At 34.2% G+C, this 19,687-nt stretch overlaps 1 protein-coding gene across 1 annotated transcript in view; it reads left to right on the forward strand.

The window, feature by feature from the left end:
• LOC150086839 (uncharacterized) overlaps nt 1-16,096 on the forward strand; it is a 40,215-nt gene extending 24,119 nt beyond the window's left edge. The window contains exon 4 of the mRNA XM_090372293.1: nt 16,031-16,096. Coding sequence (XP_090228419.1) covers nt 16,031-16,096 — 66 coding nt within the window. The remainder of the gene's footprint in view (nt 1-16,030) is intronic.
• Nucleotides 16,097-19,687: the final 3,591 nt, after the last annotated feature.

Raw genomic sequence — 19,687 nt, forward strand, 5'->3', positions numbered from 1 at the left:
AATTCAATGTGCTCTTAACTTTCCTTCAAATATTCTCACCATTCCGTTGGTCTCACAGAAATCCTGGAGAACTGCCTGAAATTTTGTTACATAGTCCAGAGGCTGCAGTATAGTGTCAGTTCCAATATTTTTTCAAGGAGAAGGTTCAGATGGTAAGAGGGAGTGTGCAGGATAGTTCGTTCATTTATTGCAGAACTTTATTTTTTTTTTTTTTTTTTTTTTCTTATCATAGAAATGAGCTTCAAGGCTGGGAACAGACTAGAACAGTCCCCCCCCCAATAAGACAACATAGCAGTACACACTTTTTGTGCCACCATACAAGTAAGATTGTATGGTAGCATAGTTATGTTGTTTCAAGATTTGGAAACTGTGAGTAGCCTCCCAAGGTTTTTGAGGCCAAAAAGACCTAAAATTTATTCCCAAGAATTCTGTCTTATATCCCAGTCAAACAGAAAATATAAGAAAGATGCCATAATGATATAATTTTCAAAAAGTGCTGTTAAATGAAATGAATAATATTAACATTGTAATCAAAGTACATCCGAATGGTTACTACCCACAAATTCTTTGATTGCTATATGGCTATGATAACATTGTCCAAGATTTACTAATTTCTTAATCCATAAATTAATTAGGACTTGACAAGATTATTAATACAATGTCTGAGGTATGAAAATCTAATCACACACACACACATACACACGCTTTGATAAATATACCCTACAGGTAGAACTTTGAAATATCTAACAGAAGACAATTTTTTTTCTCTTAAAGATACTGGAAGTTTCAACATAATTGTGAGTTCTTTTTGTGCAGTAATTCATTTTAGTTAAGGGGATTGATGATATATTAAGCACTTAGGAATTAGAGATAGAATATTAGATTATCCAGTGAAAGTTTCATCATGGTGAAAGACACCGAAAGTTTCACCATGATTGACTACCTCATCTTGAACAGTATATGTTTTAAATACTGTGTTATATGAGTGGTCTGAAACCATTTACTGCTCAAGAATGAGTAATTCTACCTTTCATGTTTAATGACAAAACCTAACTATTTTCCATATGATAAATGTAGTAGTTAATTCATTTCAAAATAGCTAAAAATGTGATAGCAAGAATCTGTTTTGTTTACAATACTTCGGTCATTAGTTAAAATGATTAATAATTAAAAAATCAAAATGCTTGAAAGCATTTTAAAGGAGATGAAATTTAAAAAAAAAAAAAAAAAAAATCTCTAAAGGAACTGATGTGGCTCTGGTTCACTGAATGAGTAAATGTGAAAACTGAAGAACATTGATAACTAAGTTTTCAGTTATGCCATCTTCATCCTATATCATAAGAAAAAAGGAACAATAATAGTGTGAACTTGTATTGTGGAAGACCAGGTATGAAGGTTACTTTCTTGTAACTTTATACTCCTAAAATATACAGTAGTGGTTGGTGGTGGGGAAAAATTAAATTTAATTCAAAAGGAATGCAAGCATTAAGTAATTAGGAATGATTATATTAAAATGTTCTAGTAGTGGTATGAAAAGTTTGCAGTATTTACTTAGTTCTATAACAATCAGAGAAACAGGCCGTGAGTGTCAAGCATCTAGTGATTAGTGATCTATATTTGTTGTCCTAATGTGATTTATATAAGCAGTCTATAGCTTTTTTTGTTCTATATACATATATACAGTGACCGAGAAAAAACTGCATCACCTAAAAAAAAAAAAAAGTAACATTTGTAGTGAAATGTATAAGACAGTTTGATTACAGTCATTTTGTTTGTTGCAAAGCAAAGGTATTGCATCAGCTAATGCTTCTATTGCACCAGACAGTAATTGCAAGCTATTGCATCAGCCATTTCTATAAATACGGCATTGGAAGGATATACATGCTCATTAGCATCCTGTTTTGTGGGGGTGTAAGCATGGCTTCATATGTTCAGTTGACACCAAGAAAAAAAAAAAAAGTGTAGCTGTTGCTCTATCCCAGGAAGGGCTTTCTACATGTGCTATTACTGATAAAATAGGCTGTCAACAGTATCCCAGGTGCTGAAATTAAATTGCGAAACTGGTGAAGACCTGGATCAGGCTGTAAGAGAGTGACTACGCCTTCCCAAGGTTGATATTTGAAATGGCTATGCCTTCATAATCACCATGCTAGTGCTCCTGATCTAAATCTGGGCTTTGAGAAGGCCTCTGGTGTTGAAATAAGTGCATGAACTATCCAAAGACGGCTTTCGGAATGTGGTCTACATGCCTATCGGCTCAAGAAGCCTTTGTTGGCTCAACAAATGAGGAAGTGACTTGCTTGGGCCATAATGCATGTTTCATGGACAAAAGAGCAATGGGACACCGCCATCTTTCTTGACGAATCGAAATTCAACCTGCGTGGCTCAGATGGGGAGCGATATGTCAGAAGACAAAAATTGGAGGCATACCATCCTGACTGCATAACACTGATTGTAAAGTTACCTGACGGTCAGTTGGTCTGGGGATGCATAACAAGCAAAGGGGTGGTGCGAATTAAGTTTATTAATGGAACGGTGAATGCAGAAACCTACACTGCTATCTTGGAGGAGTGCCTGAAACCCATTATTAGGGATCACCACACAGACATCCAAAACTGCATTTTTAAACAGGACTCAGCACCTTGCCACACAGCCAAATTGGAAAGTTTTATGCTATTTAGATTTAATAATGAGTTTGTCTTCTTGTCTCACAAGGCTTAAAACATACTTACCCTAATGTTTTCCCTCGTTTTCTCCCTTAAGGTGCAGTCATACCTCAGAAATGCTGTCATTACATTGTTGGACTGGCCCAGATTTTAACAGTCCAGATTTTGAACCCTATTGAAAATTGTTGGAACATAATGTTGTCTAAAATTACTCATAAGAAGCCAACAAGTAATATTTAGTTGCAGGAGAGCATTGTAAGGCTGTGGTACCATGAAATTGGGCAGCTGTATATCCAGAAGTTGATTAACTCTGTGATTGCTATAATTGCAGCTCAAGGAGGAACAACAGAATATTGAGGACTTATTTTGCTAATTTACAGTACATAATACTATTATGTTAACTTGTCATTTCAGTTTATACACATAAATGCAGTAAAATGTGTTTGGTTGTCATGATTGCCATTTGCATGATTTATCATAATTCCATTAATTATGCATTTTACCCTTTGGGAAGATATTTATAGCAGTTAGGTATATCAGGTGGAGTCTTTATTGGATTTCATTCACACACACACACACACACACACACACACACACACACACACACACACACACACACACACACACATATATATCCAAGTATGTAAAAAGCAAATAGGATAGCTAATTTATTTTTAATAAATATTTTAATAGATTTTAATATTTTAATAGATAGCTATTTTTACCATCATTCGGACAAGTTATGCTGGACGATGACTACAGAAACGGATAGCTTGTTAATTATGCTTGATACATTGAAAGGGTTAGCCCTTGAAAAAGTCCCTTTCAGTGTATCTGATCGCCTATAATTAACATTTTAATTGTACATCTGTATTGCTTATTTTATGTTATTGATATGCAAGATTTTCCTTGCTTTATTTTTGGCATATATATATTTTTTTCCAGGTTACGTTGGGCACCCGCATAGGTTTTTGGTTTTTCTTGAGAAGCTATCTTACTAGCTTTCATTTCATGTTATACATTATAACTTACCACCATTAACTTAACTCAAATATATATATATATATATCCCATCTAACAAATGCATTTCGAACATTTCTGCAACCTACATTGCAGCGCAAAACACATTATTTGCAAAATTCACAAGTGATGCAGTTTTTTTGTCTGCCGCTGTAGAACGAACCAGGTGTCGTCTGGATCTGTGGATTAAACTGAATACCATCTTTCTTCACGTTTTTCTTTTATGAACCAGAACTCTTCTCCACTCTTTCTGATTTTCGTTTACTAAGCAAAAATGTCAAGGACATATAGCTGGCCCACCAAAAACAGTTTGCCATTTTAAGTTAGGTGACTGCTCATAGAAGCAACAAATTGTCAACATTTAGAACCACTTCTGAAAGCTGGAAAATTTGGTGGATTCCTCACAGTCACTTCATATGCCACTTGAAATACTCCAAAAGGGGTAATTGTGGAATGAAATCTTCTAAATAGCTCTGAAAAATAAATTGAACAAAAATGTCACACATGGCAAAAGAATCCTTTATTAAAAAGGAGGGGCTAATGATCCCAGTTTGCACTATAATACTTGCTTTTAACACTCCAGCTATACCTACATCAGTGAAAGCAAGATATCTGAACTGTCAAATAAAGCCATACATTCTCAATCCTATGAGATACTTTCAGTATTGGGATGGCCATTTCTGAACATGCTGAGGGATAGCTTTTTATGTAACTTGTGGTTATGTTGTTGTTGTTATTTGGTTTTTAGGAGCATTAGCAACTAAGGCCATATTGCTCCGGAGATATGCGGTGGCCATTCCCTGACCTTTCTGCATCCTCCGTATTTGGTGGTCACGGGTTCGAACCCCGGTCTAATCAAGAAGCGTGTGCTACGCACTGCTGCTCCTGCCCACCTGGCTACAGAGGCGCCATAACTTGTGGTACAAAAGAACATTCTAATAAAGAGTGCAATGTGAAATATCCATGATTCCTGAACTGCAGAGAAGACTTGCCCTACTTTTCCAATGACTGCTGGAAAAAAAAGAAACAAATTCAGAAATATGAAATTGAACATAAGGTCACATATTAAGAGGCTAAAAAATAAAGAAATTACTTTTATCCCAACAATGAGAACATATGCTGCAGCAGCAATGGCATTACAGAAATTAAAAGCAACTGCAACACAAACTGACATCACAGTTCCCTCCCTGTTATTTCAGTAGTGGATTTGGCTCAGACACTTTCTCAACCATTTAAAAAAAAAAAAAAAAAAAACACTCCAGGATTTCAACAGATGCAACATCAATGATAAGCCATTCAAAAACAACCAAAGCTGTGGGTAAAAAAAAAGGTGAGTCTTTGCCAGTGTTATGGAGATTGATGACAAAGATCAAGAAGATGAAGTAATTCTTGAATATCATGTAACAGATGATATGACATCGGTGGTTCATTTAGCTTCAAAAAATTCCTTTTGAATTTCTTGAAGCTAAAAGCTTAACTTGTTTATCACAATAAACAAGTTGATAAGCAGTTGTTTTGAAATACTGGACTATGCTTAAATGCTAAAAAAGAATTAAGAATTAAAGCTGAAGGCAGTATTTAATTGCAGCTCTATCTTTAAAAAATATGGATGTTTTAATTTTGAAGCTAGTTTTTAAGCTATTTAATAAAAGATTCTTTTCTTGAAATCTGAAGGTGTTGCTGATTTTTAATCAAAGTTAAGATAGGACAAGTTTTCAAGGATCATATAGCATCTAAATAAACAAAGGTAATCTCATGAAGGCAGCAAATAAGTTCATGATACTAACATCAGCAACTTTCAAAGAGGCATCATTCTCTCTCTCTCTCTCTCTCTCTCTCTCTCTCTCTCTCTCTCTCTCTCTCGTGTTCTTGATCAAAAGTATGATCAAGAACAGGGAGTTCAAGACTCAGTTCTCAGCAAAACCCAGTTGCAATCAAAATCAAACCCTGTCACATAAGCTATTCCAGAAATTGTTTAAACATATTTGTATACCAACAACCTCTTCATTTTTATCTAGAACTTGCAGAATATGTATGCAGCAACAGTGGAAAAGTGCTATAAATAAAATAGTTGTGGAACATTAATAGTGGATATCAGATCTAAATACAAAAGATAGTGGCAATGGATTTCTGCAGAAAATGAAAGATGTAGCCTGATTTGGAACTAAGGATAAACCATCAACAAATCTCATTCAAATGCAGTCTGACTTTTTGGATTAATCATGGACAGCAAACTAAATTTTCTATATCACATGAAATATTTTCTACACCACATTACTATCTGTTTAAAGAAATTAAACATTCTTGGAGCAGTGTCTGCCATGATATGGGGAATAGATTGTTATTTGCTTCTACACATTTATTGTGCTATGATAAGATCTAGAAGTGGTTCTCTCCTCTACTGCTCAGCTAGGAAACATCTTGCCTTGGCTATGCCCTGTTCATCCTAGAGATCTGCATGCTCCTTTGTACATTATGCTGAGATGTTCACATATCTCAGAGATATACGAACTTCCACTTAGCCTTTCTAGACAAGTTTTGAACTGCACTGCAAAAATTCAAAGCCTTCCTAATCATCTGTCTTGGCAATATCTACATGATCCAAAATGGGAAGCATAGTAACAATTTAAACCTATACAAACCAGCAGGTATCCAGCTGAAAGGATTAATCATACAATGAATTATAAGTATGGACAAAATCTTCCAAGATAGCCCCACATCCCATTTGCCATGGGAAATCAGTTCAATTGACTGCTATGCGGATCACGCATATATAGTGGGGAGAGGCACTATCCCTTATGTAATGCAATCCTTTTGTTCATTTCTCAGTCTCCTCCCATAGAATGCAGCATTACATACTGGATGAGAAAATGGAGAAGAAATAAATTCATATTGGAATTCATATCTCAGCATTGAATTTTTTTCCCCATTGCATGGCCACAATGAGATTGTACTCTGTTGAAGCAACATTGCTCTATTGCCTCATTTTACTGTTTTAATTTTTTAAAAAAATTTGTATATTGTTTCACTGTACTTTGCTAAATTGGTTATGGTCCCCTTTTCCAAAACTTCAGTGGGATAACACTCGTAGATACCAAAAAAAAACCCAAATATATATATATAATAATAATAATAATAATACAAATTAGGCATAAGAAGCCGACCGGGCTAGCCGGGTGGGTAAAGTACCTGCCTAGCAACCCAAAGGTCGCGGGTTCGGATCAAAGTACTGCAAAAACCTTGGGAGGTGCATTATGGCCACAGGAGCCGATGCGCCAACAACTACCAAAAAAAAAAAAAATGGCATAAGAAAGAAATAAAAATAACAGATAACCACAAACGTAAGCAACAGCATAAAACAAAATCCAACAACACGTGTAAACTATAAAAGATGTAAATTAGGTAAAAAAAAAAAAAAAAGCTGAAGACCGAAAAAACAGATAAAAACACAGACAAAAGAGAAAAAGATATGTGGTATAAAAATATGTATAAAAATTTTGAATTATTAGATATACAGCAGATAAAGCCAAATTTTAATACACCAATAAATGTTAAATTTAGACTGGCACCCACTTGTTAACACAGAGGCTAAAACAATGTGAAATATCACAAAAGAGACAATGAACCTACAACTAAAGAAGATAGACATAAGATGAACCAGAAGAAACAAATAAAAACAACTGTTGTATCCATTATCTTCAGAGGGCCATTGGACACAATGGCTGTGAATATTACTGCATTTAGAATGCAATGCAAATTACCGCAGCTAGCAGAAACTCAAATGCAACCTGTGCTTTAATCGTTCCTGTTTTTTCTGTTGCTGCATTAAAGCCTCCGTGATGTCATTTGATTGCTCTGGCAGGTTGGCATTTGAGTTTACACTGGTTGCAGTAATATTCACAGCCGTTGTGACCAGTGGCCCTCTGGTGAGAATGGATATAACAGTTTTTATTTGTTCCTTCTGGTTCGTCTTATCTCTGTCTTCTTTAGTTGTAGGTTCATTGTCTCTTTCGTGATACATTGTTTTTTTCACATTGTTTTGGCTTCGGTGTTAACAAGTGGGTGCCAGTCTAAATTTAACATTTATTGGTGTATTGATTTGGCTTTATTTGCCCTGTATCTAATATTTCAAAATTTTTATACCTATTTCCCTACCACATACCTTCATTTTTCTCTTTTGTCTGTGTTATCTATTTTTTTACTCTTCTGCATTTTTTTTTTTTTCTAATTTACATTTTTACACACACACACACACACACACACACACACACACACACACACACACACACACACACACACACACACACAGTGTTCAAAGAAAGTGCATCACCCCTTAAAATTGTTTTTTTTTTTTGTTTTTTTTGTGTAGTTGTTGGTGCATCGGCTTCTGTGGCCATAATGCACCTCCCAAGGTTTTTGCAGTGCTTTGATCCAAGCCCGAGGCGGGATACGAACCCGCGACCTTTGGGTTGCCAGGCAGGCACTTTACCCGGCTGGTCCTTAAAATTGTAATTGTCATCAGAGTAACATAAATATATGGCAATATTTCTTACAGATTGCATCAGATAAGATTGACACACATAGGTGATGACGTTAATATTGCATCAGGTGTTACTTTCAGCTATATAAGCACACTCTGCAAGAGTTGCAGCCATTCCTTGCATGTATCAGGATGGCAAGTTATGTGCAGTTGACACCACGAAGAAAGTGCTATTGTTGCTTTACGTGAGGAAGGATGTGCTTACTGCCATATTACTTAGTGTCTTGCAATCAGTCAACAGTGAGTAGATTTCTTTCCAAACTCAAGAATACTAGTTATGCTGATAGGAAAAAAGGAACCGGATGCAAACGAATCTATATGCCAAAACAGGACCGCGTTTTGAAGCTCTTATGTCTTAAAAGCCATAAAGCTTCTTCATCTGAGCTGAAAAGAGAATGGGAAGAACAGGAGTGACAGTAAGTGCAGTAATGGCCAGAAGATGCCTCTTCAAAAATGGATTTGTAGCCCGTCGTCCTAAGAAGAAGCCCCCTCCTCACACAAAAAATTAAAAAGGCCCGATTAATTTGGTGTAAGGATCATGTCAAATGGACACCTGAACAGTGGAAGTAAGTTATTTTCTTGGATGAGAAAAAATTCAACCTGCATGGCTCTGATGAGAAGAAAAGAAGAAGACAAATGATTCACCATAGACGTGGTGAAAAATACCACCAGGCTGTGGTGTCTACAGTGAAATTCCCTACCATCCAAATGATATGGAGGTGCATTTTATTACGCAGAGTAGGTCACCTGCAGTTTTTAAAAGGTTCCGTAAATGCCAATGGATACCTGGCTGTATTGGAAAGCAAATTGCTGCCAAGTAACTGCGTCTTTCAGGACAACTCTGCTCCTTGTCATTGGGTGAAAAGTTTAAGTAGGCAATTCTGTTATTACTTTAGCTTCATTTCTGCATTAGAGGTTTGACAGTAATGTGTTTACATTTGTTACAGGTGAAAAAATGGTTGGAAGAATGGTATGGTCCATTACAACCGTTAGCTGGCCAGGAAACAGCCCGGACCTGAATCCTATAGAGAACTGTTGGCATTGTGTGGAATCTGCAGTTGCCAGAAAGAAACCAAAGACGCTTTGTGAACTTCAGGAATCCATAATTTGTGTTTGGAACCACGAACTATCAGTTGATTATCTTCAGAAATTGATCTTGTGAATACCTTGATGGTGTGCTGCTGTCATCAGGGCCAGAGGCAGTTCAACTAAATATTAGTTTGCACCTGGTGAACTTTTCATTTAGTTTTCCATTTAAAATGATAAACTTGAAGCAAATTGAGGGCTTCTGATAATATTTCAGCCATAATTGTCATGTTTTCCAAAACTATTGTATAAAGTTTGCAAATGCTCATTTTTGAATATTTTGAGAGCACTTGTCAAATATTAATTAGCTTTACCCTAACTGTTAATAAATATTTCTTGTTTATATTTCTATTTGTGATTGCTAGTCATTACTGTAACATACCATTGCAAAAAGGATTAGAAATGTGAAATTTCTAGGCGATGCACTTATTTGAATACCTGTGTGTGCGTGTGTGTGTGATATATATATATATATATATATATATATATATATATATATATATATATACAGTAAATCCCCGCTATTCGTGGGGGTTACGTTCCTGAGAAATGCCGCGAATACTGAATTATGGCTCCCATAGTAATAAAGGGGTTCCGTTCCAAAGTATGAAATATATAAGAAAAACTAGTCTAAAATTTTGTCTATGTATGTATTATATGTACCTTCATAATATGACTATGTACATAGTGAAATGCAAGCATATGGCATCGAAATGAAAAGAAGAAACAATTTAATATTAAATATAATATTTATTAGAAATCTCAAACAAATCTTTCAAACCAGCATCTTTGCTAGCTAAAAAACTTATCCCGCCAGTACTATCACCAGTTTCGCTAAAGTGTTGATAAAGGAGTTTTGCCTTTTCATGAATGATGAGTGAATTTAACGGAATTTTATTTTGAGTTCGGTCTTCTATCCACAGATTTAAAGCCTTTTCCATTTTTTATAATTTAACATCACCAGTTACAGAGCAAATTTTTGAAGCAATTAGTGCGTTTTCACGGACACTACGGCTGATTTTTTTCTTCCGATTTCTTGATTGATTGTACCGTTGACTCATTGATTTTATAATGTTTTACCACTGAGGAGACACTTTCACCATTAGAAATTTTGTCTAATAACTCAATTTTATTCGCTTCTTTGATATTTTCACCTTTGATCACCTTTGATCTTTTCACATTTCCCTTGTTATTCGTAGCCATATTTTTGTATGGGTTAGAAAGAACTTGTCCACAATAAAGTCACTTTCTTCCATTAACACACTTGAAAAAGTCTATTTTACACTGGCAGAATGGTAGATTTATCACTTTTGTAAGCATATCAATTTATAAATTGATAAATTTATTCAATTTATAAGCATATAAATTAAAAGCAAATGACGAAACCTTCCATGACAAGCCGCATAACACATGCTGAACAAGGATTAGTGAGAAACATCCACGCTCACGATTTTGTCACCCCTCTCCCCCCCACCCACTGAGCGCTGTTTTGACCAGGAAAGATAATTTTAGCCACGCCCATGTTTTTTTTTATGGCGGAAAATGTTCATGGCACTTTAAAATTCACATTTTTTCAGGTTTCATTTTATATTAAATCAGCGACTGCGAATACAGATACCGCGAATAGCGGGGGTTTACTGTATATTTATATATATATATCATCACTGCTTTGCCACTGATGTTTAGATTTTGACCAGTGTGCATCAAAGATGCTTTCATTTAAAAGAGTTTAACATGTAAATGAAAAATCCACACAGAAACACTACTGCATATGTACTGTATTAGCTAGAAACTGTTAGCTACATGGAAAACCTATCTGGAACTTGCACTAAGGTTATGAACTAAGAGACAATACTTTTCTGTTCTCTCTTGTACTTTAATCTTTAATGTATTATTGCTCCTAGTGATAAAATTAAGAAAATTAATGCTGTTATCTTTTTCTGTTTCTGTTAAATTTAAATCTCTAATGGAAAATATTTATTGAGTAATGGATTGTCATTAGGTCTACCAGGAAATTAGAATATCATAAACATATTGAATAAATAATTTAATATTTGGAAGTGTAAGAATGCTGCCCTCAACATAAGCCAGGATGTCAGCAAGGGGAATTGAAATTCCCATCCACATAAGCAAACTGTATTTAATCATAAGTATTACTTTGAAAACCAAAGTATTTTGATTGGACGAGGAACTTTATTGGCACAAACATTGCATCAATAAATTACAGGCAGTTTCTGCTTTATGAGTTTCCGCTTTACAAGTTTCTGGGTTTAAGAGTTCTCTTTTTCAAGTATGGAGTATCAACCAAATCGAAAATATGAACATTAAGTGCCATAAATAAGGGTTAATAAATAAGGCATTTCAAACAACATGCATAGCTATACAATACATAACAATAAAAAATGCTTATGCATGCTATTGTAAAATTTATAAAGAAAAGCGAAGACTGTCTTGGAAACAAATGACTCTTGAAGCACTTCCAAAGAAGAAGACTCTTGTGCTTCCAACAAACCAGCAAGTGCCGAGCCAACAGTGAGTGTTGAACCGTCAATGAATGTGCATTTAGTCAATGATGATAATGAAGAACAAACATTCTTTGTCATTTGTATGACATAAATAATTTCTTTATTATTATAATTTGCTTGATTTTTAAGGGCTTTGTTCTCATTTCTTTGGATAAATAAATCATTGTTTAAGCATAAACTATTGTTTGTTGACCTTTATTTAACACTACTATAGTTAAATTTCATTGTTGAGAACGTACCCCATGTTTTTAACTTTGTTTATGGGGAAAAAAAAAGTAACCATTATGAGTTTTCCCTTTACTACCCTACTCTAGGAACGCATGAACTTGTAAAGTCGGGAACTACCTGTACATGAAAAGAGCTTATTATCTTTGTTAGTTTTTCATCTGATTATTCCCAGGCAGAATAAGTACATATTGCAAACTTTTCACTGATACAATCAATTAATAAATTAGAAATGATGAATTCCTGACTATTAGAACGTTTCAATATAATAATTTTTAGTAATTTGAAAACAAGGGTTCTTACTGTATGAGGAACTCTGTATTTTGGAATCAACATGGCATCAGTAAATTACAAGAAATAAGTATATTGTCACTGTAATAGTCTTCATATGGTTATTCCCAGGCATAATAACCAGATGAAGATTATTCTTTGTGAGGTAAGCAGTGAAAAAGTCTCCACATATCGGAAACTTTTTCACTGTTTGCCTTGAACTGTGCACTTGCACTCAAGTAATAAATTGTAAATATCAATTAATCAATTAGAAATCTATTAGAAAGTTTCAATGTAATCATATCTAGTTGCTTAATGCTCTCATTACTGTTGCAATTTCTAGATTGTGCATCTTGACAATATTGAATTCCACCTTGTAAATTCTATGCTTACAAGCTTATAAGAAATTAACTCCAACCCTTCAAAACTTAAAGTTAAACTATTCCAATGTCTCGCAGTTTTTGTTGCTTTGTTTCAAAGAATGAAAGCCATTTGAAGGTTTTTAAATTTTTCTTCATTCCATCTCTTTTAAAAATGCTTGGTAAGTTTTTAATTAATACATTCTGCACTTTATATCACATTGAAAATGTTATGTCAGTGATTTATAGTGTGGTCACATGCAGTTGTGTTGAAGCAGCATTACTGTATTGCCATGTCTTATTTGTTTGATTTTTCCGAGTGTAGCAAAATTTTAAATAAAAAGGAAGTAATGCTAGGAAAAATCAGCCTGAATAATTTCTAGGATATGTCTGGGTATAAAAACAGTGCATGAACACTTCTGACTGTCTATAGTGATGTCGAGAGTGTTATCAATAAAATGAGTGAATTTGAACTCCTAGTTAGGCCAGCTAACCCTGACATAATAGAGCTAATAGAAACTTAGTGTCGCCCAGAAATTTAACTATGGCATGTATAATGTATTTAGGAAAGATAAGTAAGGTAAGAGGAGAAGGAGATTTATGCTTCTTATCAAAAGTAGCCTGAGCATGATAAAGGCTTTCCCAGATTTAGAATTTGCACAGCTAAATTCTGAATCAAATGCTTTACTAAAATCCAAATAAGGATTTTAGTAAAGCATTTGACTCAGTCCCACATGAGAGGTTACTGTGAGGTAGTTGAAACGAAGGTTAAATTAAATAGAGTATGAGAACCTCTACATGCAGTTGCAATGGATGAGTAAGTGTAAATGCCTTCTTATGGTTGATTTTTTCCCACTTATTCATTGGAGCAAGGAGAGGGAAATTTTCCATGGAGAACAAAGTTTTGAAATTGACTAGTTGATTGTTATTTGTATCAGCATGTTAGGAAAAGTATTAGGGCCAATAATATTGCAGACTTGATTATTATCTAATAATTAGATACCATTATAGGGCTGACAGTACAGGACCCCCCCCCCCCCCCCCAATTTGGCAAAGAGTGGTCATGGAGTTTTATGTTGTATGTGGAGTAGAGAGAGTCACAGTTATTAAAGGTGAAGGTATAGTTATGACACTTTAAAAAAAAAAAAAAAAAAAGTATATGGCCTTTGGCTGGTCAAATTGCACAGTGATGGTGAATATAGGAAAATTATTGAATAGTGCATTCATGTGCACACATGCATCCATTAAGAAAATATAGCACAAAGAGGATGTCAAGATGAATGAACAATGATCTGGCCAGGTTGAATGAGCAGAAAAAAATGGCACAGGCCATCTTTTTTCTTCTCTCTTACAACAATGAAAAATACTGAAACCTGCAATGGCTGTGAGTTCATCTATGTTAGTACCACAGGAGAGAATGAAAAATGCTGCTTATGAGAAATCACTGGCTAAGATCAAAGAATGGGACAAGAAGTCTTGTGTGTGAATACAAAGAAGAAAAGTATGAATCTGATTGGACTCTTGCATAATGGGTATGGAAAGTCTTAGATATCCCAGCTGACATTTCCGAATTGAACAGGTACAATATTTATAGATAGTAGACCCTTTACAGGGTAAGGAGAAACTGTGTGAATGTCAAACTGACCAATATGAATTAGCAATGTTGCAGTTACAGAAGACTAGTAATTGTGAAGGAGGCAGCAATAGAGGTATTGAGCCATTAAAATTAATTTTAAGATGTCACTGACTGAGGGGCAATTTCTTTCGATTGGAGAAGTCAGCATATTACCAGTACATAAAGGCAGTTCTAAGAGAAGTGTGTAACCTTGGACCAGTCAGTGACAGGAAAAATTATGAAAATGGTATGCTTAAGAAAACAGCACAGTTTTGTAAAGGGAAAATCTTGTTTAACTAATATGGTTGGCTAAATCCAAATCCTTGGATTTTATTAAAGCATTTTACTCAGTCCCACATGAGCAGTTACTGTGTTAAGTTGGACCATGTGGGTACCACAGCTAAGATCATAAGCTGACTGCAAGACAGAAGGTTGTGATTAATGGTTTCTCTGTATATTGGGCTGACATTAGAAGTGGAATTCTTCAGGGATTGGTACTAGGACACTACTGTCAAATGAAATTGAAGGCTTGATATCAAAATTTGCAGATGCCGTCAGAATCAGGATCGTGATTAATTGTCAGTGATAAGTACCATTCCTGGATGGCTTTGATAGGTTTCAGAGATGATCAGAGAAGTGGCAGCTATGTTTTAACGCTGCAAGATGCAAGTCTTACACTTTGGGGGGGGGATGCATGTGACAGACGAAAGATGCTTTATGTGAAAACATCTTTGACAAAAATCAGAACAATTTCAAAATCAAAAAGCTAGAACCAAAATTATGAGTGATGTAATGTTTATGTTCATGCCTGCTGCTTATTCTACCAAATCAACATTAGTGACTGCATTAGCGTCATTTAGGAAGTGATGTAATTTGCACCATTTCCGTTTCACATTTTCATGACCGATTTGTTTTACTTCAGTCCGAAATTTAGTATGTGTCACCAAAGATGTTTTCACATCAATAACAGCTCTAAAATAATTAATGCACTTGGAGGTGCTGAATTAAAAATGGTAGAGGAAGAAAAGGATTTGGGGGTTATGGATACAGGCACACGTGGTTTACTGTACAGTATAGATAGGTGACATTGAGGGCCTATGTTGTCTTATTGATGATTTATCCAAACACTTTAGTGTAGAATTGATAAATCATCCCACTGTATAAGACTACACTTGGAAAGGTCCAAAGATGGCAGTGCTGCAGTTGGTGAGGTGGGCAAAAAAGGTGCCCATATGAGAAGACTTTGTGGAATTAGTAAACTTGGTAACCAGTCCCCTTGGGGGGGGGGGGGGAATCTTATCGAAGTCTATAAGGCTCTGAGAGAAGGTAGTAAAATGAATGAAGGTGGAATGTTCACAGTTATATGATAGAATTAGGGCCATAAATCCAAATTACATGGTAGAGGTATAGACTGGATCGTAGTTTTCTTTTATCCAGTGAGTTGTTAATTAGTGGAATATTACCTACATATGGGTAGTTGAGGCTAATAGCATGGAGAAATTCATGGGTTAGCTGGATCGGTACCTGTATGACGAGTGAAACACATGTGCAATTCTTTGGCCAGTGGATATTGCAAATAAAACAGGTTCTTGCCATTTCAATATTAGTTGAAATTTTATGATATTTAAAAGTTTCTGACTCTCAACAGTTTCATTTCAGAATTCAGTTTGTTTTTTACATGCTACTAGAATTAATATATTAAAAAGGTTCTGTTTCATCTATAGGGCTTGTTACTCAAGCAGCGAGAACTGGAGAGTCTAATACGCAGGCCACCAGAACATACCTCCTGATATTTGGAAAATCAAAGTGGTTAGTGAAATACAAATCCAAATACTTAGGATGGTAGTGAACTGTCACATAAGCTTTACCATTAACAGGGGAATTGGTAAGCATGTTGCCATCTTTTTGGGAAATTTGAAGCATGTTTGCTTAAATGTTTGTGACTTCCATCCATCCTTTATAGATTTCTTGTTTTCTACTGTGTAGAAATTACTGGAAAATCAACGTGTGCTTCCCTTTGTAGCTTTTTTTTTTTTTTTTTTAATTAAATTTCTTTTGTAACATGCCAGTCATCCTCTAGATTATCAATGTTTCTCATACCTTTCATCATGATGTTGTACAGGTGATTTTACTGGTATAGAATGTATAAACTTTGAAATTTACATTTGGTATAAGGATTCAGTGTTGTACAAAGTTGAATTTTGAAGAGGTCAATATTTGTAACATCGTGTTTTCTAAAGTGTTTTACTATATTATTGTAAATGGCGTGCTGTTAGTTGTACAGCCAGATGTAAAAAAAAAAACTAAGTAGATTAAACTGTACATACTATGTATTGAGTTATGTGAAACAGCAGAATACTCATTAATACCTTAAAGGAATTTTTTTCTTATGAAGGTGGATTGAAGTTGGTCTTTGTTGTCAGTTTCTGCATACTATTCTAATTCAATTAATTTAAAAAAAACTGTTTGCCATTTTCTTAAGTAAGTTCATTAATGTAAAAGAAAAAATTGTGCAGTCTGAAAAACTTAAAAATGCAAACAGCTCAGACAAAATTTTGTTTAAATTGATATAGTTTTAAATTGCCTAATGAACTTTCTATATATGCTAGATTTAATTTTTAAAAGCAATAGAATAAACAATGTAATAAACCCTCTTCAGCTGTATGAAATAGTCTATTCTGATAATTTTTTCTTTACATTCTTCAATATTTTGAGTAGGTATTTCTCTTTAATCCATCTTATTGCACAGATTTATGGACCTGTATGTTTCAAAATGTAAGTATTGTTACATATTTTCAAAATGTAAGTATTGTAACAATATTTTGAGCATTATAGGCGAGTATAAACATATCTAAGAAGTAGAAGTACTTTTTAACATACCGGTTAGTCCTACTCCTCCCTTTTAAGGGAAATGAGAAACAGTGCCTCTTTCACTTCTGAAACTAATAATATACACTGACGATTTTTCACACATATTTTTAAAAATAAAATGTTTGTACAAACAAGCATTGTTTAAATTTGAAATTATACCGTGCTTTTGAATATCAGATGCAGTGAGTTGCCTACTTTTTTATGCAAGTGGTAAAATTGTATACAGTGTGTGTAGCCTGTACAACTCCAATTGAAATTACAGTCTAGTTTTTGAATTTTTGATACAGGTTTAGAGTTTCTCATATAATGCTTATATTCATATGTGAAAGATATGCAGTTGGCTATAATGAAGAAGCCAACCTTATATTCTTTAAGATTTGGATTAGCAGTAATGAGGTTGCACAATAATGTATGTCTTCAAAACTGTGTAGAAAAAGGAAGAAAATTTTAAATTCTATTGTCACTTTTGTTATATCATTACAAGAGAATTGTTCTTCTGTTACAAATAATTATGGAAATTACAAATTTCAGATGAAGTTTCAGCTTTTAGCTCTTAACTGCCTATGTTATTGTCTAGAATATACATCTTTTTAAAACATTAAATTGTTATTTGTTAATACAGTAATACTCTTAAGCTCTATATAAGATTGTCAGAGGAACTCTGAATTGTATTTTATTAGAAGTTTATCGTTTTTTTCTTTTCCTCATCGCATCTGTGAAACTTAAGCTTTCAGTGAGATTTGCATGTGTCACACTAATAAATTAACAAAATACACTAGTAACACTTTAAGCCAGTGGTATTAAATAAGTAACTGTTTCTTTTATACCACTTATTTCACTTTTCATACTGCTTATTTTATTTGAAAAAAGCAACTGCCTTTTTCTGCATCATGGTTTTATGTACAGAATTTCATGGCAAAACATTTCAGAACCCTCTTTCACTTTCTTCAATTGTGTTCATTTATATATATGTTACAGGCAATATGATAAATCGGAAAGTATACATAATTACCGGCTGTTATGTATAATTCCCAATAATATTGGAGAATATGCTTAATTTATCAAACATACCAGATATTATGAATAATCTCCAATGCTTACTGGTAATATTGATTAATTGAAATTAGATATCAACAGAACATAAAAAAAAAATCAAAGTTTAATGTTATTTATTATTACAAGATATAAACTATGATGACATTTTGAATTGCACAGTTTGTTACTATTTCTACAACTACATTTATTACTGTTGCATTTTCCTTTACAATTACATTTTTTGTAACCTTGACCACCAAATATGGAAAACTTCTTAACACACTCTCACAAAGATAATTCTTAGTCTAGAACTTCTGCGACACTTATAAATTTTTCATGGCATATAGAAAACTCATTTCTGGTATAAACGTTGGCCAATTTCCCTTTCTTTGTACCCAATTTGTATAGTCCACTATTGTCAATATCCATAATTAACTGCCAAGAAATTTCTTGGGTCGCTTCTGGGCTCTGTCAATATCAGGAATTCTTATACGTACCGTATCACCTACTTTTCCAGTAGGAAACTTTTTGTTAGGCACATTTATCATTTTTTTAGCTTGTATTTTAAGATTTTCTTTTACTATTTTATGTTTTCTATATATTTGTGCTTTCCTATTCGCAACAATATTATCCAAGTCCTTGTTATTCTCTTTAATATTCTCCTCAACGTTCTCCATATTCTCTTCAACGTTCTCCATTATATTGTCATTTTCAATACTCTTTATGCTAGTGTCTCCTGCAATCTCTCCAGAATCATAAATATTTGATTCCTTCTCTATCACATGATCATTTTTAAATTGCTTCATTATGGTTTCTAGTTCTTCCTCTTTTAAATTAACAACAACTTCTTTGGGAAGCCATAAGGTTTTGAGGCCAATTTCAAACATAGCTTCATAGAGACTGCATTTAATTCCTTGGTGATATGCTCTATTTTTCATTAATTGATCAAATCATAATCCTTCACTCCAGTTGCGTGTTTCATTAGTTTCTAGCCACGTACAATATATTCTCTATGTCCTGGTTTGCACATTCGACAGAACCTTGACTCTGGCTGTGCCGAGGTTTACCCTGTATGATTTTGAGCTCTTCCCAAGAAGAACATAATTCTTTGATAACTTTATTTGCGAATTCACGACCGTTATCGCTTTGAAGGATAGAAGGAGCTCCAAAAATAGTAAATATATCAAATAAAACACAAGCAACTTCTTCAGCATGTTTGCTTTTTAAGGGATGCAATTGTACAAATTTTATTAGGTGGTCTTGATATACAAGAATAAATTTGTATCCCTTGTCTTGCTGACTTTGCATGTTAATCAGGTCTACCTGACACCTACTATTCATTTCATTAAACACCATTGGCTTAATCACTAAGCCTTTTTTTAGGAACTTTACTTTTCTTCTGACAAGGCTCACATAAGTTTAAATATACCATTACAGACTCAGCGGTTATATTTTTATACTTTTTTTGAATTTCG

The sequence above is a fragment of the Mastigoproctus giganteus genome, chromosome 4 (assembly GCF_048544385.1).
Source record: "Mastigoproctus giganteus isolate SK-2022 chromosome 4, ASM4854438v1, whole genome shotgun sequence".
Lineage (NCBI taxonomy): Eukaryota > Metazoa > Arthropoda > Arachnida > Uropygi > Thelyphonidae > Mastigoproctus > Mastigoproctus giganteus.